The sequence below is a fragment of the Haliotis rubra genome, unplaced genomic scaffold (genome assembly GCF_003918875.1).
Source record: "Haliotis rubra isolate DU_JTF1 unplaced genomic scaffold, ASM391887v1 Scf1566, whole genome shotgun sequence".
Lineage (NCBI taxonomy): Eukaryota > Metazoa > Mollusca > Gastropoda > Lepetellida > Haliotidae > Haliotis > Haliotis rubra.
In genome coordinates, this window is record NW_025765521.1 from 75,261 (window position 1) to 95,664 (window position 20,404).

Below are 20,404 nucleotides of genomic sequence, written 5' to 3' on the forward strand. Positions count from 1 at the left end.
AACAGCACGAACATCGATCTGCGCAATTGGGAACCGATGACATGTGTCAACCAAGTCAGCGAGCCTGACCACCCGATCTTGTTAGTCGCCTCTTACGACAAGCATAGTCGCCTTTCGTGGCAAGCATGGGTTGCTGAAGACCTGTTCTACCCCGGATCTTCACGGGTCTATAAGAGAAGTATTTTTATAAAGTTTTCATGAACGTACATAAGACCGATACAGTATTCGTCAACATTTTGTTTGGGCATTAAGCGCACCGTTGATACTGAAATGATGTTAAACAGTTACTTCATGTTCATATTAAATGATCTTTTTTAGTATACTTGTTTCATACTGATATATAAATTTATGATCAATGTAAATCAAATGGCACTGCTGTGAATCGTCTACTTCTCGTCATACATGTAAGATGTAAGATCGTAATATTTTGAAAAAGTTCTGAAAATTACACAGTGGTTGGGAAGCAGATAGACAAAATTCCGAGGAACACATCACTGACTGAGTGGACCCTTAGCTAAGTTCTCTTTGCGCTATATTTGTTCTGGTGGAGGATCTAGAAAGGTTGTTCTCTAACGTTGTCATTTTGTTATCAGTTACGCAAATAAGCGTGTATATAAATGCATATATGAAATAAATAGATATAACCAAACCCATTGACAAATGCAAACTGTTATGGTATGTTATTGAATCTTATTATTTCATGTATATGTTACTCCTTTATGTTCAACCAGAGTGATAGAATGCCATTTTCAGACTTTAGGAAACTGAAGTTGAGGAATCAATCAAAAGTCACAATGATCCTAATTTTGCCATTATCACAGCACTTAAATAATGAACCTCAGTGCTTTCTTGTGAGTTCAAAGCACACAGTGCATGTATAGTAATTGTTCATTACTGCTCGTTCTATCTCTGAGTCACATCTCAAATATCGCCAAATAACTCTCAGAGTACATTACCTCTGTTTTCAACAGGTTAAAGGTCTTACAGATTAGCGACGGTCTGGAAGATCTCGGTAGTATACGGTGGCCCCTAGTTGGTTGTCTTTATCACATACATCCTGGCGTTCGTATGTCTATTCCAAGGGATAAAGGTTTCAGGCAAGGTAAAGAAAGGCAGTTATTTATTGCGCTATGAATTGTTAAACGAGGTCTTTGACGTTTGGGACACCTTCAGTGATCATGATCCAGCATACATGTGCTCCTATTATCAACTTCAGTTTTATCATGTGTTTCTATGGCAACAGGTGGTGTACGTTACCGTGGGCGTTCCTTACATCCTTATTGCTGTCTTCCTCATCAGGGGCTGTCTACTTCCGGGTTCTGCTGACGGCATATATTTCTTCATTTATCCACATTTTGAGAGGCTGTTGGATCCAAAGGTGAAGATAAAGACATTAAAGGAGACCTGCTCCACACTATCGACCTGCTATGAAATATACAGTCGAAGATCAAAGTAAAACTATGACAGTTAAGGTTTGACAACTGAGGCCACTTTGTGTTAAGCTGACAAGATCCATACAAAGAGAGATATGTTGCTGGATTCATTCACTGTCTCAAACATTACTATCAGTATCAAACAAGGACACCAATACTATTCACAGGTTTTTGAGACTATTGGATTTAATACAAAATGGATTCTCAAAGTACGTCCGTGTATATTTACAATTCCAGAAAGTAACCATTTGCTTTTTTAAATTTGTACTTAACCTTCCCATATAAGAGGCTATCTTCAGAGGTTGTGTGCAATGCATGACGGTTGGATATCAACTGACGTTGAATGAGAAGACATTACGTGAAGTGCTCAGTGATACGATTGAGAGCAAAACATTTAGACAAGAAGTAAGCTTCTACAACTGTGTTCCCCTCCTTGCAGTTTCTTTATGCATATGAATCTCAGCTCGAGCTGACAAATCAAAACCAGGTAATTTGAGCAAAAAGTTTAGCTTAAGGGATAGTGCGGCGGTGGGGTAGCCTAGTGGTTAAAGCGTTGGCTCGTCACGCCGAAGACCCGGGTTCGAATCCCCACATGGGTACAATGTGTGAAGCCATTTCTGGTGTTCCCCGCCGTGATGTTGCTGGAATATTGCTAAAAGCGGCGTAAAACCAAACTCAGTCAGTCAGTCAGTTAAAGGATAGTGGTGATCTGTTATTTTTCATCAACCATCAAATACCCAATGCTTATCCACTAATATACGCACCTGAACTTACAATAGTGAGACCCATTCATGTGTTTGATATTAAAGTCTATGCATAGACATTTAGAGTAACAGAAAATAATCACAAGACTGTATGGCAAGAGGGATGATTTCAAATTTCCAGCCTTCAATTTTATCTTCATGTCGAGCAATATTCAAACAGCTCAAACGTTTGGTGTTTACATTTAATAATTTTGAGTTGCAGTCGAGCCTCTTCTTTTTCCCACGATTGCAATGAACGTTATGCAAATTCGGCAAGGAGTTGCATGATTAATATCTCAGTATAGGAGAACCTATATATTACTCAGTGACAAAATCGAAAGTGTTTTCAGCGGTACCGCCGACGGGACAGGATAGGCTCTCCTTCCTATGGATTCCTAAACACATACGATACAGTGAGATTTGGCTTTGCGGACTGCCGACAGCATAAAATCATCAGAACTTAAATGTTCAAGGATAAAATGCATTACTTATAATTCTTTCACTGTATGACGTTGTGTTGTAAAGGAAACTATCCACGAAAGGAATACATACTGATAATGCATAATCTTCAACTGAAGAAGAACTTTTCGTTTTTGTCTGGTAAATTCAGTTGTCATCAATACTCATCTCCATTTGCAGATTTGGATTGAGGCCTCTAATTTTGCCCTGCTTACAGTCGGAATTGCGTTTGGGTGTCTTCCAACTATGGCAGGACACAACAAATTCAACAATAATTGCTTCAGGTAGACATTGTGTTTAACGTTAATTTCATAGATGTATTAAAGACGTTTATGATAATGTGAAAATTGTGTCATATATATAACATGGCATATCACATGCAATATTTAAATGTAATGCGTTTCTTCTAGGGACGCTGTGACTTTAGTGGCGGCTGTTGCTTTGACATCCGTATATATTGGTTTTGCCTTCTTCGCTATCATGGGTCACGTTGCCTACCAACGTGGTGTGACTGTGGAGGCATTTCAGTCATCAGGTATTGATTATTTCTTGGCCATTTATAATCTGCGATGAAACCTGAGGAAATGATGCAAATCTAGCAAGGGTGCATGCAGGTGGCAAGAGTACCACTGGTCCCTGGCATGAAATCGACAGTCAATTGCTGGTAATCTAGAGATGTGTTTAATATTTAGGAGATAAACCTAGTGTGTTTGAAAATCAGAGACATGTTTTACTGAATTGATGGCGACTAAATTTCAATTGGAACCGAACGCGTAGCGTGAGGTTTCAATTGAAATATTTAGTCGCCATCAATTCAGTAAAGCATGTCTCTGATTTTCAAACACACTAGGGTTATCTCCATTCTACCATGACCCATTTAAAATCGAACTTCCTCCCTCTCCGGAAGACACTGCGTAATCCGGCATGGGACGAGAGGCGAATTGAAGACGTCTGTGAAGGGAGCGGTAGGTGCCGTTCGTATTTTTTTAACATTACAACATAACAATATTCTGTCAAAAAAAGAAATCAAACTACTGTTTATTCAATGCAATTATGTAATACCCGAGATCTTGTTTTTTTCCATCCCAACTCCACACGATTAAAACCAGCCTATTGTTTTGTGTGCCGTGAAACTGTACACACACACCACCCCACCCCGCCCACCCCTGGCCACACTATAATGGAATCGTCTGACCTACTTATTTTCTCTGAAGTAGACAGTTACGCAACAGTTTGAAATGGCGGACGAGCCAGTGTTTACATTTTGCGAAAGGTTAAAATTTGAAGTGACAGTGGACAATACTTGACTGACTGTTGACTCTGAACCCTGCAGAATCGAAGAATAGATATTTTCCTGATCAACCTACGACCTGTAACTCATCAAAGACTGTTGATTTTTATGACCGGCCGATCATGATTTCACGTACCTGCCTCCACCCCGGCCTGCGACAAAAGGGTGACAGTACTGCTGCTTAGTGTACATGCAACTAACTTGTGATTCCTTGGAACTTTGTTTTCATCGTTTGGGACTGGACTGTGTCCAAGCGTTTTTCAAAGTAGAACAACATAACAGTGACAACCTTGCGGGGAAGCTGGCAGAGAGCAGAATTATTTTGTGAACGATGCAACGGGATATGATGGAGTATGACTATGAGTGGCATAAATGTGGTGTTTCGCCAGACCGTTAGATCTATCTTGCAAATTTCCCATTCTAAACGGAATTAAATATACCATTTACCAGGTAGGTAAATGTTTACTAATGTTTTGCTGCATATTTTGTATAGATAGGGATGTATTTTTACAAGGCTTTCTGATTTATATGTTAGATATTGTTTTGTTTATGTTTGGGGCTGTGTATTGTAATTGAGTTTGAATATTTTTATAATAGAAGGTAATATGATAGTGAGATTCCCTCATAATTGGGTGGGGGAAATCATATAATTGTATTTTTCGAGTTTAAATAAATGTTTTGTCAGCATTTCCATCACGTCTGTTGTGTTGATATTAGTCATGTTGGTGGTCAAGCTGAAGTAGTGCGGCAGTGTTCTATTCGTGCGCAGTGAAGCGCAATGCAATCAAACGCATTTTTAATCCAAAACTTTTCCAATTGCCTATGTCGAAAATTCGATAGTCAGCGTCAAAATCCATGGAGTTGTTGTTATGATCCGCCATCATTGTGGTCAAAAGGAAGTAGTTCTCACAATAAGATTTGTTAATGCGCGGTGAAGCGGCCTTACAATCAGATGAGCGTCAATCCACAATAGATGCCGTCTGATTTTTGTGAACAACAAATTAGAATCTTGTATTTTCTCGATTCAGGGTAGAATGTTTTGTACTGAATAGTGATATACTACACACAAAAAAAGGGAACACCCTAAAATTTGATAGTCGTATATATACTGAAACGTGGTGAGGTCCTTTATACTCTAAGGTAAATGCAACATTTTGTGTGCTTAATAGGCACTTTCAACGACATGTTGGGGCAGTCTGTCTTCCACGTGCACTAGGCTGTTGTGTTTGGGCGTTTGAATCAAACATGGTGCTGGTGTGTTTCAGAACCCTTGTTTTTCGCTGTTTTCAACAATGTTTCATTTCACTCAAACTCAACGAATATTGAATCAGTTGCTTCACTGCATTTTCCAACATGTCGTTTAAAGTGCCAATTAAGCACACAAAAAGTTGCATTTACCTTAGAGTATAAATGACCTCACCACGTTTCAGTTTATATACGACTATCAAATTTTAGGGTGTTCCCTTATTTATTGTTTGTAGTATATATAATTTTGAAGTCACATGCTCGTCTTAAATCTCTGTGATAATCTGGTTGTTTTATTGTCATTTGCTGACAGATTGTTCAATGGCAATATATCTATTATAAGACAGTCACTTATTTAAGGCACGATATGGCTGAAATATTGCCGATGTGACTCTAAATCTTAACTTACGCACTATAATCGTCTTTGACATTTGAACACAGATACCGTGTGAGGTATCGATATATCATTTAAAATTGTCTTTTCACTCAAAAAGATCATGGCGGATAGCTGAATCATTGCTGATGCGGCGTTAATTAATATTCACTCTCTCGCTCTCTCACTCACTCATTCAAAAAGAAAACATTGATCTATCAACAACCGACACCTTATTGCATATCGGAGGGGATTTTGGCAATCACGAATAATGTTCTTTAGCAACGAACACCAATTACGCACATCAAAGGTCACGCCTTGGAAAGAATATTATTTGTGCCCATAGGCGTCTGACTCTGATATATTTATTAGTATGACCCATATATGTAAGATATACTGATATATATATATATATATATAGGTTATCCATATAAATATATCAGAGTCGGGTGCCTATGTTTGTATCTAATCGGCATTCTTCTTTGGATTGTTCTTATAGTTAACGTTGTTTCATAAATGATATTGACATGCAGTGAGTTGTAAGTGAGACAGTATCCGTCAAGCTTGCACGGTAGTCGTCTGTGGTTTCATGCCAATGTCCTAGATTTTGATGTTTAAAATCGTTTAATTGTTTCAAGGATACAACCTTGGATTCATCACTTACCCAGAAGCCCTCGGTTCACTCCCCTTGCCTCAGATGTGGTCTGCCTTGTCCTTCTTGACGTTGATAACACTCGGAATAGACTCTCTGGTAATGAATCATATTTTAAGTTTGACGAGAGCCCCTTTCGACCCAAGAAATCAGCATGGTCCACGAAATGAGCAAATACTTACCAATAGTATGAACCTCTTTAGATGGGGACATAGTCATATCATATTTGAGTTTGTATGGTAAATGTGTTGAAATGCTGAATTTAAAAGATCACTGAAGCGTTTTTGAAATTCCTAAATTTTACCTTTGTACCTGTTGATCAATCAGTACATAGGTACAGGGGAATGTAAGCATGGATCACAGACATTTTTGCATAAATGACTGTCTATTTACAATTGTCAAACCATGCCTATTCATATACATTATTATTTGGCTGGTCATACTAGACGTTCAAGACCTTGCGTGTGTAAGTAAATTTGGTAATTGTCAGGCATTTAATCAAGGCTGACGGTTCTCAAACAAATGTGTCTTAAACCTTTATCAACATTCACATTTGAAATTGTATGGTAATAACATTAATCGCAAAGGAATTACACGCCTGGGAAGAGAATCTCCAATGAAAATCAAAAGTGTAGGTAGTTACTTCTTCTTTACAACTTGATCTGAAGGAATCGTTACGAATATTGTTCTCCGTCTGCTGTCAAAATTTCATATAGTATATGAATACGTCAGATCCTACACGTTGATATGTTGGTCTGACTAAAACGTGGTTGACATGCTGAATCCCGTTTCTATTCAGTTACCATGTTTTGAGATCGCAATAACAGCATTGTCAGATCAGTTTCCAAGCCTGTCTCGCCAACGTTGGGTTATCATCCTCATGGTCCTGGTGCCATGTTTCCTCCTTGGTCTACTCTACATGACACAGGTGAATATATAACGTCTTAACTATACCCAAAAACTATCCCAAAATACTATGTAGCGTCCAAATCCCTAATACACTTGGCATTAAAGCAAACGCAGTTGGGTGGGAAAAAAAGTAACGTACAATAGGTTTGGTTAGGTTCGTTGTTTTACGCCGCATTCAGCAATTTACAGCTATGTGGCGGCGGTCTGTAAATAATCATGTCTGCAACAAACAACCCAGTGATCAAGAGCATGAGCATCAATCTACGTAACTGGGATACGATGACATGTGTCAACCAAGTGAGCGAACCTTACCAGCACGGGATGCTGAAGATAATTCTACCCCGGATCTTCACGGGTACGTACATGAGGGAGTAGAGACAGAGGATGCAAAAAATCATAAGGAATAACATCAGATTTTCATCCATACCCAAGCTATATGTACGTAAATGTTTCGGGTAAAATACCAGTATCTAACACATACACATGTACAAGTTGTTACATCTCCATGAGAAGGGAAAGATGCATTTATTAACATGAATTATTAACAAAGTCATACGCCATTGGTGAAGAAGTCACATGGGACAAGAAAAGTATTTAACCAAAGCATGAACTTAGGTAGGTTCCCTGTCAACTTCTAGTGTCCACAAATGTTTGACTGGACCGAATTGGGATTCAGATTTGGGTATTCCGCAATTATTCAGCAAGAGCCTTTACCAATTACTGACTGCTGATTGGTAGGAGCGGATTTGAGTAAGCCCATTACAAAGGTTCAAATGAGTGTTTATCAGGTGAGCATAGTGAATTCCCTCAGGTTGTCTGTCATAATGCCTTTCAGTTAAACGTGTCTCTATAATGTCGAATCGGTTTTATGACAGGGAGGAATGTACATGCTTACACTGGTGGACTGGTATGCGTTTTTCCCGTCAATAGCAGTTTTTGGCATGTTGGAATGCATTGTTGTCAGTTGGATCTATGGTAAGTATCTTGTTCCAGATTAGGAACATACCAAAACCGAAATGAAACATAATATACCCATACTAACTATAAACGACAAAATTCATTCCTGTCCCTGGGTCAAAGAATGAGCGACGCCACGGTGCCTCTTACAACAAGCATGATCTTACAGTATTTTGAACACATTTGTAATTGGTTTTGTGTCTACATTACCACCCTTTTTCAGTTTTGGTGTTCACACGACCTCTTCGACAATTGAGACCCCATGCCAGTGTAAATATTTCTTGTTCTAACCAGTGTCTCTCTTACGCAAAAACTTGGCATTAAAATTCAGATCGTGGTCAATGTTAGTGTCCTTGCAACCTCAGTGATAAACGTACTTGAGGCACCGTGCATTGTATGTTTGTATTAGGAACACATAGGGTGGAGAAGGTCGTCAACTCGATGTGGGGGAAGACAGTTCCAAGAGTCATGACCTTCAGTCTGAAATTCATCAGCCCAGGACTTCTTTTGGTAAGTGACATTGATCTATGCTGGAAGATAGCGACCAGTCATGTGCCATATCCATTCTCATATGAAGATGGCAGTGTTGGTTCATGGCAGTAGTTTACACGTATAAACGGTGTACGGTTGTGGTGTACTTAGGCCAAGTCTTAAATACAACATTGCAGTCTACCAACAATCCTATGTTGGTATACATATGAAAGTCACGCTGCGCCAGCTGACGATAATGCGACATACAGATAAAGTGACGGTGGTGACAGTTTGTATTGCGGAAATAGTACTGTATAATAGGTATCTCTTCAGAAGGTGACAGTGATGTATTGAAGACAATCGTGCAGCACCTGTTTGGGTAGTATTCATATTATACTAAGGCATGTCGGTTGGATCTAGGATGAAAGGGCAATGTGACTAAGATCTTAGATGTGTACTAACTGTGTGAAATACAGGTGTACGGGTGTGCTGTTGGCATATCTGGAAACATAATTACGCCAAAGGATTCGAACGCACAATTATAGGTTTCTGGAGTGTCCAAGAGACGTGACTTTTCTTTCCATTTAATTTCTGACTCCCTGTCTGATATACGTCATCTATATTTGGAAACTGTATATGCATACAAGGTGTTTCTAAACTACACTGGTTGGGTTGCATATGATTCTCTAATCTGGTACTTGGAGACCAATAACCTCCTCAGTGACCTCCAATGTGGTTTCCGAAAAAACCGAAGTACCATTGACCATATGGTGCGTCTGGAATCATTCATCAAAAACTCCATTGTCAACAAACAACATGCAGTATCTATCTTTTTCGACCTAGAAAAAGCATATGATACAACATGGAAACATGGTATCCTAAAAGATTTACACGAGTTTGGATTGAGGGGTAGACTACCGCAATTCATATCTCGGTTTCTAAATAACAGACAATTCCAAGTTCGGGTGGGTTCCACACTGTCTGACTTCCACCAAGATCAGGGCGTCCCCCAAGGCAGCATCCTGTCTGTCACACTTTTAGCATCAAAATTAACAGCCTCACTAACGTTCTGAACAGTTGCGTTGATGGGTCGCTTTTCGTCGATGACTTCAATATTTCATGTCGTGGTAAGAACATGCACGCAATAGAAAGGCAGCTACAACTCTGCCTTAACAAAATCCAAAAATGGGCCAATGAAAATGGTTTTAGGTTTTCAAAATCCAAAACAAATTGTATTCACTTTTGTCGTAAATACAAACCACACAAGGATCCAGACCTAACTTTAGATGGTACTCCCATCAAAGTAGTAGAAGAGGCCAAATTCCTTGGACTCATATTCGACCGCCACCTGACATTCTTACCACACATAAAATATTTGAAAACAAAGTGCTTGAAGGCTTTAGACCTGCTAAAAGTAGTTTCAAATACAGAGTGGGGAGGGATCAGACCACCCTCCTTCACTTGTACAGATCATTAGTCCGCAGTAAACTAGATTATGGCTCCATTGTCTACGGTGGAGCCTGCAAGAGCAATTTAGAAAAATTAGACTCTATCCACCATCAAGGACTGAGGCTCTGCCTGGGAGCTTTTAGAACCTCTCCGGTAGACAGTCTATATGCAGAGGCCAATGAACCTTCCCTTGAACAACGTCGCATTAAACTCTCACTGCAGTATATCACTAAATTACGTTCAAATGAGCCCAATCCAGCATACAATTGTGTTTTCAACCCGCTCTATGAAAACTTATTTCCTAAACTGCCAAGCCTGGTTCCACCACTTGGAATCAGGATCAAACCACACATATCTGCAGCTATAATTGATCTCGACATCATTGCACCATACCGACTTCTGTCCTCACCACCCTGGCAAATGGTGAAACCACAGGTCGATCTTACCCTCACCAAACTCAAAAAGTCTGAAACAAATCCCTTGGTGTTCCAACAGGAATACAACCAGTTACGTTCTAAGTATAACACTCACAGATCCATTTTCACAGACGGATCCAAGGACGATGGCCAAGTTGCCAGCGCTACAGTCATTGGAGCCAAGACTGTCTCCTCTAGGATCCCCGACAACAGTTCCATTTTCACCGCTGAAGCCAAAGCTATCTTCTCAGCTTTGACCTACATTCAACAGCAAAATCAGTCCAAAACTTCATCATATTTACAGATTCATTAGCCTGCCTTCAAGCACTTCTAAACGTGACTTCAAGTCACCCAATCATCCTGGACATATTAGAACTGTACAACGACCTTTCTACTAGCCAATATGACATCATCCTCTGCTGGTTGCCGGGTCACGTCGGCATAGCAGGTAACACTAAGGCCGATGCTGCAGCAAAAGCAGCTCTCGAAAAGCCCCTATCTCCACTGCTAATCCCGTACAGTGACTTCAAACCCACTATCAAAAGCTATACTCGGGACCTGATGCAAAAGGTGGGGACACTCAAGTAGGAAGAAACAAACTCCATGAATTGAAGCCAACAATCGGTTATACCTACTTGGGTTGTCAGTCAAGACGCGATGAGGTAATTTTACGACGATGTCGTATTGGCCACAGTCGATTTACACATGACTATCTGCTGAAAACGGATGGGGATGGACCCCCCATGTGTGTCTCTTGCGATGAGGTGTTCACCGTCAAGCATATTCTGCTTGAATGCGTGGACTTATCGCCTGCAAGGGACTCACATTATGATGCAACAAACCTAAAAGATCTGTTCTCACGCGTGAGCGCCCATCTGATACTGAACTACCTGAGGGAAGTTGATCTGTATCATAAACTGTAACTGTGAAATGTAACAACCATAAATTGTAACTATGAAATGTAACAAACCGCCTGCCTATAAATTTGATGCTATGATTTTTTTTCTGCTTTCGAATGACAATGCAATAAATAAATGTCTCTGAAATAAAACTCATTCCGAGTATGTACTTACAATATTTACTAATGCAAACTTGTTCTCGTCACTATATGGCTGGAAAAATGCCGATGTGACGTAAAGCTCAACTCAACTCAACTCAACCCCCGTGTCCAAGTACACAATAAACCACCACAAATGGTTCGTCACTCTGGTATCATTCTGCTCACAGATCATCTTCTGCTACTCCCTGTACTCCTACCGACCCCCTAACTATGGTGACTACATCTACCCTACCTGGGCCACTGGACTTGGATGGATGATATCCTTTGCTTCAATCTTACCTTTGCCTGTTGTCTTCATCTGGACGGTGTACAAAACAGAGGGACATACAGTCAAAGAGGTAAGGTCATCGTATACATTTGAACCAAGTTAATTATAGTGATTTTGTTCCGAAAAATATTCCGATAAGATAATTACATGTTTAATGGCATGTTAACACCAATTGATTCCCCAGGGTATATGACTTGATCTCGTGTACAAAAGAGTCATGTCAAAGGCTATATATTGTCTGGGCTGCTTGTGTTGTTTCTTAATATATAAGTGGAGTGAGTTTAGTTTTACGCCGCACCTTGTAGCAATGTCCCAGCAATATCACTGGTGGGTGTGTGTGGGGGGGAGGGGGGAGGAACCGAACTAGGGTCTTCGAGTAGCGCCCATGGTCCCTAGTATGGTGATCTACCTTCAGGTGTTGACGATCTATAGCCTGGTTTTGTATTGTAATGTTCACTTTATAAATATCGTTTTGTGATAACATGCTAGTTTTACTTGAATATCTGTGATACACTGGTAGTTTTAGTGTTCTTCGTCAACAGGCTTTTAATTTCGGCTTTTATGTTTCTCTAATACAATTGATCTTGTCACAATATGGCTGCAATATTGCCGATGTGACAATAAATATTAACTCACTCTTCGAGTGGCGAGCGATTGCTTTAACTACCCCACCGGTCCTCTTAACATATAAGACCAGATGCTACAATGTGTAACAAATAGTTCTTTTTATTTCTTTGTTTCTAGAAATTAAAGAATTCGATGGAACCCGGCACACACTGGAGGCTGTCTTCATCATTTGCAGTGACCTCTGAAACCGCAGTTGACACACGAATTTAAACCAATTCAAAGTCATTAATACGATTCAATATCTAGATAATGGGTTTGGCGATTTTCACAGTTGAGACACACAACAACGTAAAATGCTTTAGAGACATGAATCGTCACAAGGTAGAAAATGCATATAGATCAAACATAACTGACAAATATATAGTTGCAAAACCTTGAATATGTGAATCACTAGGAATAATAGGTTTATTACCATTTATGATGTATCTGATTAGTGATATATTTGTTAGACGATAGTGTTTAAACCATTTAATTGAGATACATTGAAACAGTGCAAAACAAGTCTAAATGATTGCTATAAAGCATTAATGAAATCTTGTAATTTTGTACATAATAAACTATTTGCCACAACCAATCATTTTACTTTGTTCATAGAATGAATACCTTTGAATGAATGAGTGGGTGAGGAGTGAGTCTGTTAACGTGAATGAGTTAAAGTTTATAGTCACAGCGGCAGTATTTCAGCCATATCGTGACTTTTAAATGGTTATAAATTCATGATAAATGCACAAATGTTAAAAACCTGTCGACGAAAGGGCAGTAAAGCCAACTAGTACATCACAGAAATAAGAAATAAAACTAGCATATGTCCCTCAAACAGGATTTCAAATTAGGACAAGGCAAAATAAAAAAGGGCTGAGCATCGCCAACAACTGAAGGTAGATCACCACTCTAGGGACCATGGGGACTTACAGTACTTTGGCTACCTGCATGAACCCCAGCTGGATTTATACCAGCCCTTCAGCCATTGGCAATTGTACTGATATATATAAAACAACAAATACTCTACGAATAAGAAGGTGTGTAGAGGTAAATTTACTTGGAAAGTTTTGGGAGTTACGCACGCTCTCGGAAGGACAATCATCTTACAGTACTTTCAAATAACGCCCTTCATGGAGAATACCTTTGAAGATATCCAAGGAAACTGTGCAATGAAAACTGTTTCTTTTAATTTTCAGAAATGAAAAAGAAACGACAAAACACTTTCCACAACCGTAAGAAATCTTTGCTACAGTTCACAACCTTTGAGATACAATTAAACATGCTGTTGAAACGAGAATTTCAATTATTCTTGCTCCGAAGTTGTTTGCATGTTTCTGATGGGTGCCACCGGTGGGGCAAGTACGCTCACCTTTTCGTTTATAATGCGTATTTGCACCTTTTCGTGTATCTTTAATTGATAGTGATTCACATACACGAACATCGTATCTCATGACGTTAATCACAGGATTATCTGGTCCGGCTTATCTACAGACCACCGTCATACAGAGATAACATAGTTGTGTGCGGCGTTAAATAGGCACACACATATTCGTTATGCAGCTGGAATTTGTGTAACGCCGTTCTTGGTTATATGTCTGAAAATATTTACATAACTGAGTCTGGAACTATAATTGCTGTGATCACCCTTCTGAACAGCAGTTTACTTCGTTGCATCAATGACCAATCACAGCATCTGTGCCCTCTTATGCTCATATTGAAGGCTGTGCATGTAGCATTGGACGTCGTCATTAAATCTGCAGTATTGTCTGCCAGATTGTGTTTTCTTCGTGTTTGGGAAGAGATGAAGATGTTGCAATACCTTCAGATGGTGGAGATTTTGACAAATTCTGCCATGAATATAAAGAACCCTTTTTTACGATTAATAACACGGTACGAATAAACATACTTTCAATAATCTGGTACTTGGAGACCAATAACCTCCTTAATGACCTCCAATGTGGTTTCCGAAAAAAACGAAGTACCATTGACCATCTGGTACGTCTGGAATCTTTCATCAAACATTCCATTGTCAACAAACAACATACTGTATCTATCTTCTTCGATTTAGAAAAGGCATACGATACAACGTGGAAACATGGTATCTTAAAAGATTTACATGAATTTAGATTGAGGGGTAGATTACCTCAGTTCATATCTCAGTTTTTAAACAACAGACAATTTCAAGTACGGGTAGGTTCCACATTGTCTGATTATTTCCACCAAGATCAGGGCGTCCCTCAAGGCAGCATCCTGTCTGTCACCCTTTTTAGCATCAAAATTAACAGCCTCACTAACGTCCTGAACAGTTGTGTAGATGGGTCCCTTTTCGTGGACGATTTCAATATTTCATGCCGTGGTAAGAACATGCAAGCAATAGAAAGGCAGCTACAACTCTGCCTTAACAAAATCCAAAAATGGGCCAATGAAAATGGTTTTAAGTTTTCAAAATCCAAAATAAATTGTATTCACTTTTGTCGTAAATACAGACCACACAGGGATGCAGACGTATCTTTGAATGGTACTCCCATCAAAGTAGTAGAAGAGGCCAAATTCCTGGGACTCATATTCGACCGCCACCTGACATTCTTACCAGACATAAAATATTTGTTTATGGTGGAGCCTGCAAAAGCAATTTAGAAAAATTTGATTCTATCCACCACCAAGGCCTGAGGCTCTGCCTGGGAGCTTTTAGGACCTCTCCGGTAGACAGTCTATATGCAGAGGCTAGCGAACCTTCCCTTGAACAACGCCGCATTAAACTTTCACTGCAGTATATCACTAAACTACGTTCAAATCAGTCCAAGCCAGCATACAATTGTGTTTTCAACCCTCTCTATGAAAACTTGTTTCCTAAACTGCCAAGCCTGGTTCCACCACTTGGAATCAGAATTCAACCACACATAACTGCAGCTAAAATTGACCTCAATAGCATAGCACCCTACCGACTCCTGTCTTCACCACCCTGGCAGATGGTGAAACCACAGGTCGATCTTACCCTCACTAAACTCAAAAAGTCTGAAACAAATCCCTTGGTGTTCCAGCAGGAATACATCCAGTTACGTTGCAAATATGATACCCATAGATCCATTTTCACAGACGGATCCAAGGATGAGGGCCAAGTTGCCAGTGCTACAGTCATTGGATCTAAGACTGTCTCCTCTAGGATTCCCGACAACAGTTCCATTTTTCCTGCCGAGGCCAAAGCTATCTTTTAAGCTTTGACCTATATTAAACAGCAGAATCATTCCAAAAACTTCATTGTTTTCACAGATTCATTATCTTGCCTTCAAGCACTTCAAAATATTATTTCAAGTCACCCAACCATTCTGGACATTTTGAACTTTACAACGACCTCTCTACTGGCCAATGTGGCATCGTCCTCTGCTGGTTGCCGGGTCACGTCGGCATAGCAGGTAACACAAAAGCCGATGCTGTAGCAAAAGCAGCTCTTGACAAGCCCTTATCTTCACTGCTGATCCCGTACAGTGATTTCAAACCCACTATCAAAAGCTATACTCGGGACCTCATGCAAAAAAGATGGGACACTCAAGTAGGAAGAAATACACTGTATGAATTGAAGCCAACAATTGGTTATACCTACTTGGGTTGTCAGTCAAGACGCGATGAGGTAATTTTACGACGATGTCGTATTGACCACAGTCGGTTTACTCAAGACTATCTGCTGAAAACGGATGGGGATGGAGCCCCCATGTGTGTCTCTGCGATGAGGTCTTCACCATCAAGCATATCCTGCTTGAATGCATGGACTTATCGTCTGCAAGGGACTCACATGATGATGCAACAAATCTGAAAGATCTGTTCTCCCGCGTGAGCGCTCATCTTATACTGAACTTGTTTATTGTTTAACGCCGCACTCAGTAATATTCCATCTTTTTGGCGGTTGTCAGAACTGGGTATTCTTTAGCAATGAGTTTATATATTCCAGCATGCTTGATATGAACATCTACACATGCAGTGCATAATATAGAAATGTGGATAAAGCCATTGTTCTATACTAATCTATTTGATAATAATGGCAACAGATGTAAAAGGGTCTTGCTTTCACGTAAATGCACATTAATGCATCTGTCATTGCGATTGTATTCAATGTATTTACTCAGCTGGAAATTTGTTTTGATCGAATTTGTCTGCAGTAAAAAACCAAACGTCACAGCTGTGTGGTGCTGTTGTCAGACCATGCATCTAGCTTTACGAATCAACACTGGATATTTATGTTTGGACATATTTACCTTGAATACATGAAATCGTAAAATTACATACGTAAAATAACGTTTAAACTTCCAAAAGTAATTATGACAAGGACTCGAAATCTTAATTGATGTTAATAGAACCGTCAAAAGCCTTTCCATACATACATTGTTTAAGCCTCGAATCGCTATCGGTAGATATTTTAAACTGATTGTCTTCTGTTTCGGATTTAGAAAATATTTCAACCATCCTTGGACAAATGTACATTCAGTGGAATATGTGATAATACACGTCGATTATAGATTTACAATTTATAAATGTATCGATACAGTTTACGGGAAATGCCTTTTACCACCCTGTTGGTGATAACACATTGAAAACTGGATAAACGTGTTCATGAGTATGTGACACGTCATACGTTCCAAGCGCATAGAATCATGCTTATATTAATAAACTTTTTTAGAGGATATGAAGTGATTTTAAGTGTCTTAACTATGGTGAAGAATTTGTCATGTCGGTTTAAATTGCCTTGTTTAGGATCTTGAGTCCCCTTTAGCAGCACATGCACTACAAGTGAGTGAGTGAGTTTAGTTTTCAAGCTATATGGCGGCGGTCTGTAAATAATTGAGTCTGGACCAGACAATCCAGGGAGCAACAGCATGAGCATCGATCTGCGCAATTGGGAACCGATGACATGTGTCAACGAGCCTGACCACCAGTTTCCGTTAGTCGCCTCTTACGACAAGCATGGGTTATGGAAGATCAATATTCTATTCCGGACATTCATGGGTATGCACAACTAGTAAAGACGATGGGCCAGTTGAATGCATATCGGGATAGGTAGGTCAGTTCGTTTTGTTGAAAGAACAAACCGAAAAGGACAAAACAGATTTGTAATATGCCTGTCCCAGCCTATACACGAATAGCTTTCCCCACTGCCATGCACTGTCACATGAATTGTTTGATCTCATGTGATCTCGAATCATTAAGTCGGTTAGCATTACCTTCTGGCGGATTATGTTCACTCAAGTCGAAACTGACTGTTCACCGGAAATACATCCACAAAGGTATTGCTGTGAAACCAACATACAACAAAGCATTGTGATATTGTTAACAATTGTATTCTAACTATTATAAATAGCTTCAAAGGTATCAGAATGGTATTACAAAAATATAATTGCGGTACAAATTCAGTCAGTATAATTACCAAACAGTGATAACAGTAATTTGACACAGATGGTAATGTTCACCACAGTGTAACCATGGTCAAGTTTCGAAAATAGGGTGAGTATCCACAGACTGTTTTCTTCACAATTGCTGGTTTTCTTGTAACTTGAGATAAACGTGAGATTAGAGGCAAGAGTGAGCTCCACGATATACCTAATGTAATGACTCTAGAAAATTCCCTGGGTCGTAATATACATAAAAGGCCGATAGGGTTGCAGTACCCTGCAGTACCCTTAAGAATAAATATCTGACTATCCACACATAAATGTATTACACTTGGAACAAACTACACAGTGAATAACATCTCGTGCAGACTATCTAAATCTTAAGCTCTGCAGCGAGTTCCCACAATAAGCACCCCCGATTTTTTCGACCGGTCGAAGATCATCGTCACTCGCACCTTGTTTGAAATATGAAAGAAAAGTAGACGCTTTCTTGAATCAAAATGTCCAATCGTGTATTGTCTGATCGTGATTCGAATAGTTGTCACTTAGCTTGAATGCTACCGAGTGCAGCTTAAAACAACAAGCATAAAAACGTCAAAAGAATGGCTTTGGTCAAATTCAGCCAAATATATGAAGGAAGGTTGATGTTTATACAATTGAATCTATCATGTACATAACGTTCTATTCTTGCCATGTATGTGCTCATACTGCCCATAGCGTAAAGTATCTGCATGTAAGAAAATATTTACCTGCAAGAAACTGAACCCCCTCTACCACCTCTAATCTGAGATGCCCCCATAATTCGCATCCACAAAGAAGAATGGATGTATATTTTGAATGAAATATGTCTAAAAATATTACGAGTGAAACCTTTTAACATGACCAAAATATATGATACTGCTCTTGTTAAATGTAAAGATGGATCTGTCAATAGTCCAAGGTACTTATACTCTGAAACGTCTACAATTTCGTTACGATGACACCATTTGATATACTGTTTAGACTACTCCCTTTACGAAAAACAATTACTGTTGTTCGTAAGGTTGATATTAAACCACTTTGCTGACAAATAGGCATCTTACTCGATCACAAAAAATATAACATCATCAGCAAACATTAGTTTAAACAGTTCATGTAAATCAGAGAATAATTGTCCTCATCTCGTGAATGTCAGCAGCCATCATATTAATAAAAAAGATTAAATAATATTGGGCTTAAAACACAACCCTGTTTTACTCCAGAGGGAAACGAAACACTAATTAAAACCAGCGTTGCACTGTATACATACAGTTACAGACGAATACATAGGCTAATTCATATTCAACATTTTAATTGGTAGACCACATTGTTGGAAAACATGCATAAGTATATTTGCATCTACAGAAAAGAACAAACGTTGTTTTTTACTACGTTTGCTCAAATAGTTTTGTAGGCAAGTTGGAAGTGTGAACAATTTGCCTGTTGTTGCATATCCAGGCCTTTTTAAAATCGTTTGTTCTTTGTATGTTAAGTTATTATTTTCTGCCCTTGTGTTGAATATACAGTTAATCATTGTTGCAAATATATTTCTGAATATCCTTTTTACAATTACCCCCTTCTAGTTATTAGGATCATCTTGAGGGTCATATTTGTAGGAAATCACTATACGTATTATACTATTACGTGAAAATCCGCATGAATAATATATATCCAATGAATAATAACGTGCATGCAAGGCATAAAGTTCACATAACTTGTGGTCTACCATTACGAATGATTTTATACCAATCAATATATCTTGTTCTGTAATCTTTGACTCTTACTCATGGTGGATTTCTGTTTGATCGAAAGAACTAGAATATGAAACACAAAGTTAAAATATTCGTACAAAATATGTGAACTTTAACTTTGTATATCTTTAAATGCTTCAAAAACCATTTACTGTCATCAAACGACCTCTCTAAGATATGGATCTCCTCTTTCGTAAACGAAGAACGCTTGTATCATGTGACTATCTATTACAAAGCTGCTTAAATGTTAATATGGACTTTTAGAGTTTCTGTAGCGTTTACGGGTCACAAGCTTACTATAGTCCCATTCTGTATCATACCACTTACCTGTGATGTATTACGTAGTAGTCTTTAACATAGACGTTGACGCTACCTCAATGTGGTAGAATAACGATTGAGAGATTGCTTTTATAAATCCACCAGGGAGACGGGTGATAGTTTTTACATTACAACAGAACCCTTGCTTCCCACCTGTCATCGACGGTCACCAATGACAATGTCAAATTTCACCATGTATCCAAGAAGCAGACAACAGGGGCTTTACACTACAGCAGATCTGATTCGGATACCTATCGCTACTTACGGTATGTCAGGACCTTATTCGGAGATCAACATTACCAAACTGTACAAAGGGTCACTATCTTTGGTTAAAAGACGAATAGTAGTTTATGATTGTCTGATTTTATTTACACAAAATACAGAACCAAGAACCTGGCTATATATCTTGAGCGGAATTGTGGTTACAAATGACCAAGTAGGGCTTAACATGAAACGTCGTGTGGGTTTAGTTAGGCTTATTTAAAATTGTAAGTTAGGCAAATGACTGGGACGGTTGCCCTCAACCAACAGATTCCCTTCATGAACCATGAACTCTTATGACTAACAATCGGGAGGTAGAGACAAGGTAGTGTTCGAGATG

General features: G+C 39.1%; 1 protein-coding gene across 1 annotated transcript; it reads left to right on the forward strand.

The window, feature by feature from the left end:
• Positions 1 to 1,046: 1,046 nt before the first annotated feature.
• On the forward strand, positions 1,047 to 12,924 carry LOC124271003 (sodium- and chloride-dependent GABA transporter 3-like). The gene is made up of 10 exons (XM_046706067.1): positions 1,047 to 1,102; positions 1,244 to 1,378; positions 2,816 to 2,919; positions 3,046 to 3,170; positions 6,183 to 6,295; positions 6,996 to 7,124; positions 7,981 to 8,080; positions 8,472 to 8,572; positions 11,626 to 11,796; positions 12,471 to 12,924. Exons 3-10 carry the CDS (start codon positions 2,882 to 2,884, stop codon positions 12,561 to 12,563), a joined length of 870 nt encoding a protein of 289 aa, XP_046562023.1. The 5' UTR covers positions 1,047 to 1,102; positions 1,244 to 1,378; positions 2,816 to 2,881; the 3' UTR covers positions 12,564 to 12,924.
• The last annotated feature ends 7,480 nt before the right edge of the window (positions 12,925 to 20,404 follow it).

Excerpts from the sequence above, each read along its gene's own strand:
- LOC124271003 (XM_046706067.1), top strand. The coding sequence starts at position 2,882 with ATGGCAGGACACAACAAATTCAACAATAATTGCTTCAG. Across the intron at positions 8,081-8,471 it reads TGTTGTCAGTTGGATCTATG|GAACACATAGGGTGGAGAAG; the intron begins GTAAGTATCTTG and ends TGTTTGTATTAG. Across the intron at positions 11,797-12,470 it reads AGGGACATACAGTCAAAGAG|AAATTAAAGAATTCGATGGA; the intron begins GTAAGGTCATCG and ends CTTTGTTTCTAG.